Source organism: Xiphophorus hellerii, chromosome 3 (genome assembly GCF_003331165.1).
Source record: "Xiphophorus hellerii strain 12219 chromosome 3, Xiphophorus_hellerii-4.1, whole genome shotgun sequence".
In the NCBI taxonomy this organism is placed as follows: domain Eukaryota; kingdom Metazoa; phylum Chordata; class Actinopteri; order Cyprinodontiformes; family Poeciliidae; genus Xiphophorus; species Xiphophorus hellerii.
In genome coordinates, this window is record NC_045674.1 from 17,621,296 (window position 1) to 17,635,680 (window position 14,385).

At 40.6% G+C, this 14,385-nt stretch overlaps 1 protein-coding gene across 4 annotated transcripts in view; it reads right to left on the reverse strand.

Moving 5' to 3' along the window:
* Positions 1–3,963: 3,963 nt before the first annotated feature.
* nbeal2 (neurobeachin-like 2) overlaps positions 3,964–14,385 on the reverse strand; it is a 45,519-nt gene continuing 35,097 nt past the window's right edge. For all 4 annotated transcript variants that reach the window (XM_032558474.1, XM_032558472.1, XM_032558471.1 and 1 more), the window contains 18 exons: positions 13,885–13,992; positions 13,688–13,783; positions 13,482–13,606; positions 12,605–12,745; positions 12,389–12,519; positions 12,191–12,300; positions 11,984–12,101; positions 10,753–10,850; positions 10,323–10,436; positions 10,152–10,235; positions 9,956–10,065; positions 9,310–9,482; positions 9,116–9,210; positions 8,897–9,013; positions 7,169–7,330; positions 6,620–6,768; positions 5,988–6,123; positions 3,964–5,824 (listed from right to left, as the gene is read on the reverse strand). In XM_032558474.1, coding sequence (XP_032414365.1) covers positions 5,717–5,824; positions 5,988–6,123; positions 6,620–6,768; positions 7,169–7,330; positions 8,897–9,013; positions 9,116–9,210; positions 9,310–9,482; positions 9,956–10,065; positions 10,152–10,235; positions 10,323–10,436; positions 10,753–10,850; positions 11,984–12,101; positions 12,191–12,300; positions 12,389–12,519; positions 12,605–12,745; positions 13,482–13,606; positions 13,688–13,783; positions 13,885–13,992 — 2,175 coding nt within the window. In that variant the 3' untranslated portion in view covers positions 3,964–5,716. The remainder of the gene's footprint in view (positions 5,825–5,987; positions 6,124–6,619; positions 6,769–7,168; positions 7,331–8,896; positions 9,014–9,115; positions 9,211–9,309; positions 9,483–9,955; positions 10,066–10,151; positions 10,236–10,322; positions 10,437–10,752; positions 10,851–11,983; positions 12,102–12,190; positions 12,301–12,388; positions 12,520–12,604; positions 12,746–13,481; positions 13,607–13,687; positions 13,784–13,884; positions 13,993–14,385) is intronic.

Genomic DNA, 14,385 nt, shown 5'->3' on the forward strand with positions numbered 1-14,385 from the left:
CCCAAAATATCCTCTACTAAAAAGTGAGCTTTGATATTTTCAGGATTTGAGCTTCGCAGTAAATATCCATCTTCTGGTAAAACTTCTCATTGGCTGGAGGGGTCGGGGGCATTGCTTTACGACCCCTTCAGGCGTTCTTACACACAGCTGTGACCTGCTGTTATCTGACACAAAGAGGAACACGTGAATAACACAAGACGCTGCCAGGACTGCAGCAATGTTTGATCTTAGCAATTCAAAAGATTAGAAACCAATGCAGGGTGAATTACACACCTTGTAAATTCTGGTGAGTGCATCCCAGGGGGGGAAGAAGGACTTCAGAGAAAAACAAATGTGGGGGAAGATCTCTCATACACAATATGACCTAAACTTCAAAGCATACTCATGGAAGAGAAGAGAGCAAGAGGACGTTTCTGCTTGCATAAAAACTCTGAGGCAAGTTGAACTCACATCAATGGGAGCTGGTTTCTTTAATTTAGCACATTTATTTCTTTTTTTTTTTCTTAAAACTTGTGCTAAGAAGTGAAGATTTCTGCAATGCACCCAAAGTTGAAACTTTTAATACCAGGTTTATCAAAAAATCTTAGAAAAACGCAATTGGAGAGGAAATGCAACAACAACAAAAAAAGGACAAAGACAATATCCAGAGGAGATGTGTTGCAACAGCAGACTTTCTGAGTGATCCTGTAGACTTCAGAAAATATTAGATGGAAAAGCAGAATGGAAAAAAACTTCCCAACATACCATATACTCTGGTATATTCCCATGAGGCGACAGACCTCAAACAGATAAAAGGTCGCAGGGTTCAGCTAAGCCAATCTGGACATTTTTCTCAAATTCAATAGGAAATAAAAATCTTGAGGTAAATTGTGAGAAAGATTCAGCTCAGATGAGGTGTGAAATTCTGCCTTGTGAACTGTGTTCTATGATTGTCTAAAGTGGTACCATAAAAAAAATTATTTTAATGTATTTTAACCCTTTCCTTTGCTAAGTACCCAAACTTTAACTGGGCCTTCATCAGTAATTCTATAAGGTTTTTCTGGCTGCTTTTAATTTAACCTGCGCACCCTGACATATAAGGCTTTGAAGAAAAGATTGCAAAACTTAAGGCCTGTCACAAAGTTACAATTTATATTCCTTTAGTTGAAAATTGTGGAAAAAAAATTAAATAAAGCAGGAGTAACACACTTATTCCTGCCTTATTTTAGCATAAAAAAAGCATATTTTAGCATCATCTGGCAACAGAAGAATGATGCAACAGTTCACTTCTTTAACTGTTGATAAAGAAGTGAAAAAGTGATAAGATCGTTTTGGGCCTTCAAGAAATGAAAGCTTATCACAGCACTTCATGTTTGAAAAAGCAGAACTTACTGGCCAAAGATGACTCTCACTGTTCCATTTACAGAAACAATCCAGTTCTCAAGAATATAATTTTACTATGAAAGCACAGGAAAACAAACAAACTCAGAAATTCACATAAATAAGCAATTCCTGTCTTTATCAACTAATATTGTAAATCATCTAGCAGGAGCCAGGGCTCATGTATTAATAAGAGGGCTGAGTTCCTCTGTAGTCTCAGTTGGGTGTGTGTGTGAGCTGATAAGACTGTTGCAAGAAGAAAAAAAGAGGTAAGCAACTTAAGACCAAGACTAAATTTGGTGCAACTTTTCATGTAAGTACATTTATTCTGTTGTTTTTTAAAAAAAAAATCCACTTCATAAACAGTGATTGCACAGCTGGTTTTGTTTTTAGAGATGCTAACTATGAAAATTTTGATCAGTAATCTGTTGCCTCAGGATATAAATATGATATTTGACACATGGCTAATTTCTTTGACCAAATGTTCAAAATAGGAAGGACAAACAAACATGCCATTTCAACAAGAGCAAGTCTGCGCTGATTATCACAGGTCAGGAAACAGTTTCCCATTTCTAAAGTCAGAGAAATAGTTTACTGGACTGTGACAAACAAGACTGGTTGAGGACCCAAGTTTATCTTATCAAAGGTGAAAAACGCCTCTAAATTTTACAGTGTTAAAGAATGGGGTGTGTGTTTCAGACTCCATCTTGGTGGCTCCTTGGAAACACATTTTCTGTCCAAACTATCACTAACTTAACCCTGTAAAGTTTGATAAATGCAACTGGAAAATTTCACTACACTGCATCCTTTAGTATTTCATTATATTCATCCCCTCAGCCTGCCCTCTGGTCTGGAGGAGTGGGCAGGGTGGGAGAGGGGAAGGCTGCTGGATCAAAGAAAAACATGGGGCCACAACTAAGAGAGAGGTGTCAATCCGTCCCCCTCCTCTGTCAGGGTGAGCACACAGACTCCTCACCCTCCTAAAGCTTGATTGGGGGTCTAGTTTTACCACCCACTTCTGCTCCCCCATCCCATCCTCCCTCCACTGCAAATTGTTCCCCCACGGAGGTGTTTATGGGGAGGCTGACAGGATGTTCGACCCATCAGGAGATCAAAGCCCCCCACTTCCACTCCACTCACGGCTGTTCCCCGTGACCTCTTCAACTCCAGTAAGGGTTAAAAATCACAGACACATGCAAAGCTGTGATTACAGTAGAGAAGCTGGATGATCTATGATTGTGGCAGAGGGATCAGTTTCCCCGTCCTCATGTAGCTCAAATAAAGGCTCAATTTGGAGTAACAGGCCGTCCTCCTCAGGCAATCCACAGAAAAGAGTGGTATTAAGTATCAATGCCACAATCACTGCCTGCTTTTAACACAGTTTTCACAGAAAGAGGGACATTTAGTTGAAGTGAAGACATATCTTTGAATTAAGATCAGGTAGTATGGGTTTTGATAATTGAAACCCATTTATCAACATGTTCCAGAGGTAAAACCTCATGGATTGCAAACAACAAATATCAAATAAACTTGGTTTAAACTGTCTCTGTTTTCAATCTTGGATGGTCTCTAAAACACACACAAACACACACACAGTCCACTGTAAAACTATTCACTCCTATTGAACTTCTCCACACTTCTTTTTCACATTATGACCACAAACCTCAGTGCGTTTTAGTGGGATTTTATGTGATGGACTGACACAAAGAAGCACATAGCTGTGAGGTGAAAGGAAAATTATGGTTGTCAAAAATTTCGCCAAATAAAAATCTAAAAAGTTCAGCTGACATTGGATTCAGCTCCGCTGAGTCAGCAGTTTACTGTAACTACTGTACAGCTTCAAGAGTTTTGGGATACATTTTTGCAAAAATGCTCAAGCTCTGTAAGATTAGCTGGACAGTAATTTTAAAGTACTGCTACAGATTTTCAATTAGGTTTATGTCAAGGTCATTCTAACATATTAACATGTCTTAATCTAAACTAATAGATTAAAACTCTAAAAGCCCACTCTCAAGTTTTCTAAAACTTTTAACACCACCTTCCTCATGTTTTCAGTATCTCCTACACATCTTGTGTTGAAGTTTTAATCAGACTTCTTTCAATACTGTTATTTTTTTCTTTGCCACTCTTCTATCAATTCTCCCACCTGAGCTTTGGCCCCCTGCAGCTCCACCAGAGTCACCATAGGATTCTTGGCTGCTTTTCTGACCAATGCTCTCCTTGCATGGCCTGTCGTTTCAGATGGATGGCCCCGTTTCAGTAGGTTTGCAGTTCTGCCATACACTCGCCATTTCCTAATGCTGGAGCTGTTTGAGATGTTATAAACTTGAGGTTCTGTTTAATGACCAAACCCCATTTTAAACTCCCCCACATGTTTATTCCAGATCCGTTTCAGGTCTTCTTCTTCTTGGTCTCAATATTTTACGTTAGCTAAGTTTCTCTGACAAACCTCTGGGGCCGTTACAAAACGGCTGCATTCGTACTGAGGTTAAATGACACACTTGCGGACTCTATATACCAACTGGGATACTTCTTGAGACACTTAGAAGCAGATTTTATTCAGGGATATCAAAGCAAAGGTGGGCTGAATACAGTTACACAAGGCACTTTCCAAATTTTTATTTAGAAACTGTTTTGAAAACCATGCGGCATCTTCCTCCCATTTAACAATTGCCTTGTGTTGCTCTGTCTAAAAACACTAAGTTGGGGCACCGCGTAGCTCAGTGGCAGAGCAGCCGCACCAGATGTGGAGGCTACACTTTAGGCAGATGTTTCTGGTTTGATTCCTGACCCTGGCTCACCTCCTGCATGTCTTCCTCTAGCCTCTTCCTCCTGATACGCTGCCAACGTTTTGATACAAAGATTTTGTGGCCCTAGATCACTATTGGCGCAAATAAATAATAATAAAGAATAAATCAAATAAAAACACACCTGAAGGTTTGTGGCTGTATCGTGACAAAATGTTAAGAACTTAAAGGTTGTGAATACTTTTCAAGGCACTGTAATTTTCAACAGTAGATTGTGTTTCCTTAATGTAGCTTCCTTTGTGTTTTCATGAAAACGGCAACTAATTTGTGTTCTTTTCTTTTTCCACCAACAAGACAATAAAAGAAAGAAAGAACAAAAAACAGACGGGAAGCAAATTCCCCCAGAGTTCCCTCACGGACTGTTTAACTTGCTGCAGAGTCATCACGCCATTCTTTAGATGTTCTTTCACTGCAACAGCAACAGAGGTGAATAACTTCACACAGATAACAGTTTACTCATGGCTTCATTCAGAACATCTCTTCCACGGCTGAGTCACAATGAAGCAGAAAAGTGTCACATCTTACAGTAAAATCATTGATTGGAATTCAGTGTTTATTACAAGGCCTGGGAGTGGAGGGGGGAAAAAAGGCACTTATTCGATAAAAATCAAACAAGGATACAGGCATGTGGCAAAATGCAAAAACGCTAAAACAGTTAAATTAAGCTGTTCGTAAAGGCCGATTGTGTGTGTAAGGCAACAGAAGGCTCTCTCTGTATGACACGAAAGCTCAATTGTCATTTTTTAAAAACGTGAATATCTTTCACATACTCGACTATTAAAGCAGGGCTGCTTTAATTGTAACAGGTTTTAATTTCTCAGAGCCTAAAAAGGAATGCAGACCCATAAACTGCTGCGAGTCGAAGCATCTGTCAAACACTAAAACCCACAACACAGCAGAGGTTCACAAGCTTTCTACAATCCCTCCGCCTCCTCCCGCCTAACGCTCCCCTCTTGTGGCATTCACCAGTATTGCAACGTGGAAATCTGGAGCGACGTCTACTGCGGTTTCGTTTTTGTGTCTTTCAAGTTTCCAGGAGTTTTAAGATCCTGTTGCCAATCAATGGCTTTAGGAGGTTTTTTTTTTTAAAGAGTGCAGAGATCCCAGCTGTGGCTCTGACAACACAAAAGGAGTTGTGCATGGCGCTTGGGGAGGGGGAAGAGGTGAAGGTCGTGGTAATTTTCACAGCGTCACTTCTGTCTGAGTCTAAGTGTTCATCAAAGTGAGTCATTCCGCTGCAATGTGACTCAAAGAGTTCACGCGGTCCATCATGAGTTTACAGCCTGAAAGCCCCTCCCAGCCCCGAGCTCTTCCACCAGAAACGAGACGAACAAGGTCACTCTTTGGATTGATGCTGATTGAAAACAGCACACCTGCTAAAGAAATCTGCAATAAAATATAAAAACATTTAGGATTTTTTTTTTTTTAAAAAGTGCTCAGTGTATAATTTCTCTCCCAGAGAGATATCAGTGGCTTATAAGTAAAGTTCCCCCAGTTTTTTTTTTTTGTTTGTTTTGTTTTTAAGAAAAGTCCTCGCGCCGCCATTCCTCTTATTTGCCGACGTTCTCCGCAGGATTGTACTCGGTTTCACCTGCCGACACCTGAGAGATGCGGCGTGTGGAGCCCCACAGGCGACGGGAGAACTGTCCGGAGCGAACCTGAGAACAGGAGAGAACGTGGATTTTATTCACAAGGGATCGGTCACACCAATTACACCATCGTCTGAAAAACTTGGTTCTCAACAAATACTCTGCGTATAATTATTCTCCTCCCCCTTCGCCGCCTTTCCATCTCACACACTCTTGAAGTTTGGCTTCTCACCTGTTCAGGCTTCCCTGCCCCCACCACTATTAGCTTCCCGTCCTCCAGTCCCACGAGTATGTGGCTGAACTCTTTAGTGACAGACACACTCCTCACAGCAACCCTTAAGGGCAGGGGCGTTATCAGAGAGTCCAGGCTGCAAAACAGGGAGATGTTAGAGCTGACTTATCTTTAAGAGTCAAATCTATTTAATTTAGTCAATTAAATAGATTAAACAAAAAGTATCATAAGTAAATAAATACATAATAAATTGTATTATTTATTAAAAAAATATGTGCTGTGTGGATGCTTTTCTTCAATAGAGAGAGCAAACTTGGTCAGCCTGATTGAGCTTCAATTATTTTGCAGATTATATTGAGCAAATATTTCACTCTTGATGTGCATAACTAGTAATTAGAATTATTGACTCATGTGGACAAACCTTTCAAATGTTTTTCTAAAAATATATATATATATATATATATATATGTAAATATATATATATATAAACATGCAGCATTTTACTTTCCATTTCACAATCATGTGTCAATTTTTGTTGGTTTATCATAAAATCCAAATAAAAACATACACTAATGTAATGTGACAAAATGTGAAATATCTCTCAATAAATGACTTATTCGGAAAGTCTCTACCTGAATAAATCCCGGACGTGGAGGCTGCCCTGCACGGTCCCCAGGATGACGTATTCAGACACCAGGTGAAGCGCGGTCATCTGCTCCTCCATGGTGAAAGAGGACATCAGACAGCCGTTCACAGAGTAAACATGAACGGAGTGCTTGCCCTGAAGGAATAATCATCACATGAATACCAGTTGAATTGCACTGCTCTTCTTTAGTGGCTGTGGTAGTCAAAGATGGAGCTTTTCACAAGATGTTACATTATAAGCACAAAAATGAATGTATTTTGTTATGATTGCATGTGATAGACCAGCATAAAGAAGCACACATTTGCTGGAGAAAGATTATACAAGGTTTGCGAAACATCTGTTAAAAAATCTGCAAGATATATTTGTGCAGTTGGCCCTTGGACTTTTAATTAGACACCCTAACACATACAGTACACACAGCTGGTCTGTGTTTGTCCGTCACATAAAATAAATACAAAACAGATTAAAGCTCGAGGTTGCAACGTGACAAACTGTGAAAAGGCTCAAGGGGGAGTGAATACTTTTCTTTACGTACCTTCCTGTGAGAGCGTTCCTCCTGAGACGTCTGCACCACGATGTGGCCTTCCATCCCGACTTGGAGCGCAGTGATGGGGGCGCGTACGTTGCTGTCTCCAGGAGGCCGCAGAGTTCGGAGGTACTGTCCCCGTCGCACTGTGTGCACAATCACAGTCCCATCCTGGGAAGGAAGCAAAGCAATAGGCAGAGGGTCAGGAAATATGCAACAGCTGCTCACACAGATAAACCATTAAGAGTTTTCAACATGTATACAGATCTCAACGGAAGTATTGTGACTCTTAATAGTTTTCTGTTTCTCATTTTTAATTTGGTGGCGATATTAACGAAGGTAATGAAATAGCGGATGGTCTAGGAGAAAAGACTTAGGAATGCAGTGTAACCTGGTAACAGCCTTCCTCCTGACTGGGTTTCCTTCCTCTACCACATAAACCTTCTTAGACTTCAAAGACACATTTTTGTCTAATCAGCCTTTAACTATCACTCCAAGGCTCCACTTTCTTTTCCTAATTTGGTCATTTCCAACCACACGAAAACAAGATAACGCACAGTCGCGAAACCAACGAGTGATGTCATGGTTAGAGCACACATCTCAAACTCATATGCAGAGTCATCTAGGATCAGATGAGATCAGCTAAAAACGTCACTTTTCTACATGTGTATATGTACTGAACAGCTAATGTGTTCAATGACTCATTATTGTCTGAGTTGTCGGAGTAAGATGTTACTGCTAGCGGTTCTGTCAGCAGTTTGAGTCTTAAAAGGTTCAGTGGAAAAGTCTGTCTGACAAAACTCCAAGCTGTTCGTCTGGAGGTCAAGGTTCCTGAATATCTCACATCCTGACATTGTTCATTTTTCCAGAGTTCTCAGTTTTATTTTTTTACCACATTTTCCTAAAAAAACAAAACAAAAAAACAACAGATTTCAAGGGAAGAAAGGGAAGGACGGATGGATGAATGGATGGCATACACATGTTCTTCTTTATTTGCTTGAATCTGAAAAATATTTAAACCCAATCCCAGATTTTTCCATACTGCCCGGGAACACTGGTGAGCAAACGTATACAAACGTTGCATTTTCTTTTTTTTTTTTCATGACACCTAATCTAATTTTAATGCAGGCTGCTTTGGTCTCTAATTGACGAGCTGAAATGACTAAAGTCATTTTATTAAAGAAGTTCAGAAACATGTGCTAACGATTTGGTTTCCTGCGGCAGCAGTTCGCACACGCAACGTGCACAGGAACATTTTCTGCTGCAGATGCTTTTCCCAGAGTGAGTTACAAGGCACTGGGGAACATCCATCTGGAGTACAGAGAGTGCAGGACGAGATGTAGAAAGTACACACCGCAACGTGGTTTCTTTTTCAGCAGACTAAGAATACCGAGTATAGCTCCTATTACACATTGCATATATTATGTGTTGACATTCATGCCACATGCATCTGAGTGTATCCTAGAAAATAGAAAGGAAGGACCACCTATGTCAGTTTTAGCTGTGTCACAGAACAACTGGCATCTTGTTTGTTAGAGACCCTCCAAGCTGCAGGAGGCATATTGTAAATATTTAGCTCGAATAGACAAAGCTGTATTGTTAAACACTCCAGAAACCTGCTGTTGATGGAAAAAAACCACAAGCAGGACACGCATTGATGTGAAACCAGGCATTGAGATTTCTAAGACGACATTTTAGTCACGGCATCTTCTTGTGCTGAGCCGTAACATCTCTGACCTTTGACCCAGAGACAGCCATGTCCAGTTCAGTGCTGATGGCCACACAGGTCACCTCCTGGTCGTGTCCGCAGAGGATCTGCACAGGCCGAGGCGACAGGCCGCTGGAGAATCCGCCCTGCGAGACAATTTAAAATAACCGTGAATACACATCTGACGGCTTCACTTCCAGCCAGAGCAGCTCAGTGTGGGTCTGTGTGGAGGGCGCGAAGATATTCACCTGCTGCAAAACCTGCCACACTAAGCAGGACGTGTCTCTTGAACCAGAGATGAGGTAGATGCCACACAGATCCAGAGCCAAGCAGGTAACGACATCTTAACAAATACACACATAAAATGTTTGTTTTTTAAAATCACCTCATGCCAGTGAAGAAAAGAAAGAAACCTTTCTCCGCATGCTATGAGAAAACTCACCGATGTGCCGGCAGATCCTGCCCACCAGCTTTCCTTTCCCCAGCTGAGTGACGCGAAGGCTGCAGTCCCAGTGTCCCCCGCTGAACAGCAGACGGCCGTCGTTGGACACCACCAGCACCTGAGCGCTGAGCTCCACTCCTGGAGAGAAAGGTCCCGCCAGGAAACGCTGAGTCCTGCAAAAACAAAGAAAGGTTGAAGCAAGCTAAAAACAAGCGAGTCTGTTGGGATCTTACTGCGACCAGGTCAAAGCTTTCAACATTTGTTCCTCATAGGATACAGATGGGATGAAAGTAGAATCCATTGTTCAGAGTTCATTGAACATGATTTTCATTTTTTATTTTATTTTTTCCAACAATTATGACCATGGAGGACTTCTGCCAGGCTTAGTGGGGCCAAGCCTGGGAGTCACATAAAAGGAGCAGCCTGGTGTGGGCATTACAGTTTGTTGTCTGAACCAGATCATGTTGAAGAAAACCAACTATGCATCAGGGAGAATATCAAATTTTCCCTTTTTTTGTGGAGAACATCTGTAACCCACACTGCATGACAACCAGACAAAACAACAACATATAACATGCTTTGGAGTTTCCTGAAGGCCAGCGCTACGCTAAAGAGTCTACCATGCACTTTTTATGAACTCACTCACTTTGGATTGGTCATCGTCGGATCTTTAGTGAAAGTGAAGTAGTTGGTGATGTTTTTGTCATATGGAAGCCAGCTGTGTGTCCCAATCAAGCCACTTGAACTTACAGTCACCTGTACAGAAGAAAGCGACTTGGCGTCAGAATAAAAAAAGCTCGTAAAATGATAACTGCTGTAACTGAGCTTGGTTTGGACGTTACCAAGGTGTCTGAGCCTTGCATGATGGAGTGATTCTGATTCTTTGGTACCAGTGCTTGAACCAGAGGAAGTCCATCACTAACCACCTGAGGAAGACCCAGGTAGACGTGTAAATGAATACAGTGCGTTTGATTAGTAAATCAGTGGAATTAGATGAGCACACGAGACCTGACCTCCATGAATGGCCGAAGTTTGCCGAGGTGTTCAAAGATGTTTGCTGGTAGACTGTCCAGGCGGGCCTGCCGCCGAGATGCATTCTGGGCCGTCATTCGAGGAGGGTGAGGCTCCTGATCGGAGACAAAGATTACAGGGAAACATTGCCATTTTCTGATGTTGAATTACAGACGGAAGCATTTTTAAAGTCGATGTGATTCAAATCTCTAAAAGAGCTGAAATTCTGATCTTTTTAAAAACCTGCAGAACAATTACACCCGAAGGTTGTTAATTTGGTTGGTTGAAACAATATGACTGAACTGTTAGGCTGAATTATGCAAGAATGCATAGCTATTATTAATTTGTAGATTAGAATAGATTATATTAAAAAAATGTTAACTAGAGCCTCGAAAAAGGGTCATTTTCTATTTTCTCTTTCACTTAGTGTACCTTAAGCAGCTGGCAGGGAGTCTGTCCAAAGTTGCTGATTATTCCTTCCAAGGCTTTTCGCTCTGTCTCATTGGCAATGGCGTCCAGATCCACAGCACCTGCAACAGCCAATAGAAGACAAATATTAACTTTTTCCCAGAGAAAAGTGAGATATTCAGAGGTCAGATACAACTTTTTCCTAAGTTTATGTAAAGCAATTTTCAGACGAGAAGTCTTAAAATAAATCAATATGTATGTTCCTTACTATTATTGTTATTATTATTATTATCATTATTTCAGAGAGCGGTATATTTACCCAACAAAAAGACTAGAAAACGAGCAATTCAAGCAAGTCAAAATGTATTGTGATCTTCAGACGTTTGGAAGTGGTTACAAAAAAAATAAATAAAAAAATGCTGCTCGCCTAAACTGGCCTTTATCCACAGTCAAGAGATGAAATTTAAAAGCTCAAAGCGACTAAAACTATACCCAGCTTTATATTACTGCCATGCACAGTGACAGTCATGGCCAGAGATCTAAAAAAGGCTGAGATATCAAAGCAAATATTTATAAAAAGGTACTTTATACATGTTTAGAGTGTAATAAGTAACAAAAACGTGGCTAAAGTTACATTTCAGTCTGAAAACAGGACAAATAATAAAAACCCCTTAGAGTCAAAGTGTTCTCATAAAAGGTCATATAAACAACATAAACAAAAGATCAGTGGTGTCATAAAATTTGGGATGAAAGTGGAACAAAACAAACAAAAAAAACCCTTCCCTATAGTTTAAGACCAACTGAATATTTATCTGGTTTTAAGTTTAATGACAATAATACAGACAGATTTTCTTTTTGATGTTTCTGCATTGTTATTGTTTGTCAGCTGAAATTGAGGAAGCACTACCACACAACTCCTTTTTTCCTTAGCCATTTTTCTATTTCCTCATAAGTCCCAAGGGGAAGCAAACAAACACAGCAAAGAGTTAAACTGAATAACCACTAATACGAGCAAATTAGTCCTTTACTCGCGTTGTTTAGCTCATAATTTTCTGTTGTGAACCTAAATAAGCTTGTTCAGGCACACAGAAACAACTAAATGCACACAAAAGAATAGGAATGATTCTTGCCCATATTCTATGTGTTATTCTATGGAAAAACACACTTCACATGTTTTCCTTTCCACTTGGCAAGGATCACCACAAAAACAGTTTGTTCATTTGTTTCCTCACGAAAGTCCTGATTGCAGCCTTACCCTCATAAGTGCAGTAGTAGAAAACATTGAGAGCTTTCACCGCCTCTTCTCCTCTCTGCTTGCATCCAAAGATGAGGTCGATCCACTCGTGAAGGTGGGAAGACACGTGTTCGGACTCCTGCAATTTAAGAGTTGCTTTTTATGCTGTAATTCTGGCTGCAGAGGCATGACTGAGTTTTATGGCTCTGTGTGTTGTTGGTGACTCACCAGGGCTTTCATGTGTTTCCTGATAAAGTCTTCCCTTGATGTCGCCCAGGGAGGCAGCAACACATCTGCCACCAGGTCCTGAGATAACTGCAAGCGGCCCAAGTCGAAGCCTAGCAAAGAATTTAAACGGATTACTTTCATACCGCGGCGGACATCCCGGAACGGCACAGGGCTGCCGCTACTTGTGGAACGTCTCACCATTCATGTTCTGCAGGAACTCCGGGAAGTAGAAGAACTCCGGGATGAGCTCCTTGACGTCGGCCGGGCTCTCCATGCGAGCCTGCCAGGCCGCCGCCACCGAGTGGAACTGTCTGTCTGCGACGTCGAACCTGAAACGACGGCGACACGTCGCATCGTGAGAACGGAGAACACACGAGAAGCTGGGAGATATCACACGGTGGCCACAGTCCTCACCTGCCGCTCTGCAGCTGGATATGCAGGGTGGTGAACGGCTCCATGCGGATCATGTAGTGCATGACTCCTGCTGCATTAGAGTAGTGTGTGCCATAGTGGAATTTCTCGGTGGTGCCTGATGGGTCTTCAAAGCTCTCGTACCTGAAAAAAAAAAAAAAAATTGTTGGGCTTTATCAACTAAAAAAAAAAAAGGATAAAATTGTGCACGATTTTAACTTGGAAATTTGTTAAAGTAAGGCTGAAATGTTTATGAATTGATTATTGAAATAATTGTCAACTAACTTAGTAATGATTAATGGTTCACTGGAGTATACATGCTCATAAAAAGACCATTTGATGGGAGAACAACATGCTCAGAGCAGTAATTAAAACACAGTTTTACAAAAAATATTTACGGTTTGCAATTAAGATAAAAGGAAACCTTTTTCTGTAAATTTGTTCCATCCAAAACGCATCAAGTGGCTGTTTTAGTTTCACCTGGTTCAAATTCTATTAAAAAATCCTTTTGCTGTCCAATTATTAATTATTAAAACATAATCAACAGATCAGTCCTACGCTGTATTGATTTTAAATCAACCAGAAAGGGCATTTTTAGGAATTCCTTGTTATTGAATCTCAGTCAATAAAATGTCTATTTTCTTTTTTATAAAAAGAATTTGTTTATTTTCATTTTTTAATGTGTTTAAAATATTGTATAAAAAAGTCTTAAAGTTAAATGAAAAATCTGCAGAATGTGCCAATTCCTCCCCCTCCCTCTCCGATTACGGTAATCATCAGAATAATCGATAGAATAATTGACGACTACTGTAAAATAATCATTAGTTGCAGGCCTACATTACATGTTTTTTTTTTTTTTTGCATTAGCAGAGCCTCTTACTTTTCTTTGACGTTCTGTGCATGACGTGGGTTGACCACACCTATAGGCTTAGATAGATCTCTGAAAACTGAGGGGTCCTCCAGATCCAGATTAGAAGAAGTGTAGTCACACAGAACCCAGGGGAACTGAGGAGAAACAACCAACACAGACGTCTTCTTAGGCTCACAGTGTACCACTGGAAAAATAAAAAGTGCTTCAGTACGCACCACAGGGTACTGGGACAGGTCGTTGTACGTGCGCCCAGCGATGGTATTCAGCTGCATCAGGTACTCAAAGTTTGAGATTTCTCTGTAAACCCATTTCTGTTAAATTCAAGATGACATCACATTAGGTGAGAAACATTGGAACCACTTAGCGCTGAAATGAATAAAATACACATGGAGAAATGATGCAAATAAAACACCTGAGTAAGGCCTGACGCTTTCAGCAGCTCCTGAGGGGAGCGGGAGCCGAAGTAGAACAGGTTTTGAGGCCGCAGCCCGAGAATCCTTGAGTACACCTTGTTTCGTACCTAAAAGGTGAGAAATTTATCCTTTTAGAGCTTCTAATGCTTATTTAACATCATAGCATAATTTGGACAATACACAACAACCTCCATATTTATAGGTTAACAAGTGTTTATGGTTTTAAAACCCATATTGTCACAGAAAACTGAAAATGTGTTGGTAGAATAGATTTAAGATGACTCCTGACTTCAAGAGGGATTACAATCCTCTACTTAAAGACTTAATTTATGACAGCTAGCCTTCTAAAACTTAATTCAAACCAGTTTTAACTCAGAGGAAAGTTGCAACAACCCTTAGATCTTTAGGAATTAAAGCCTGTGAGATGAGTCTCCGAGGAGGAATAACTACACACAGCACTAGCAGCAACGTGTGTGCTCCAATTATGAAAAAGTTGTGAT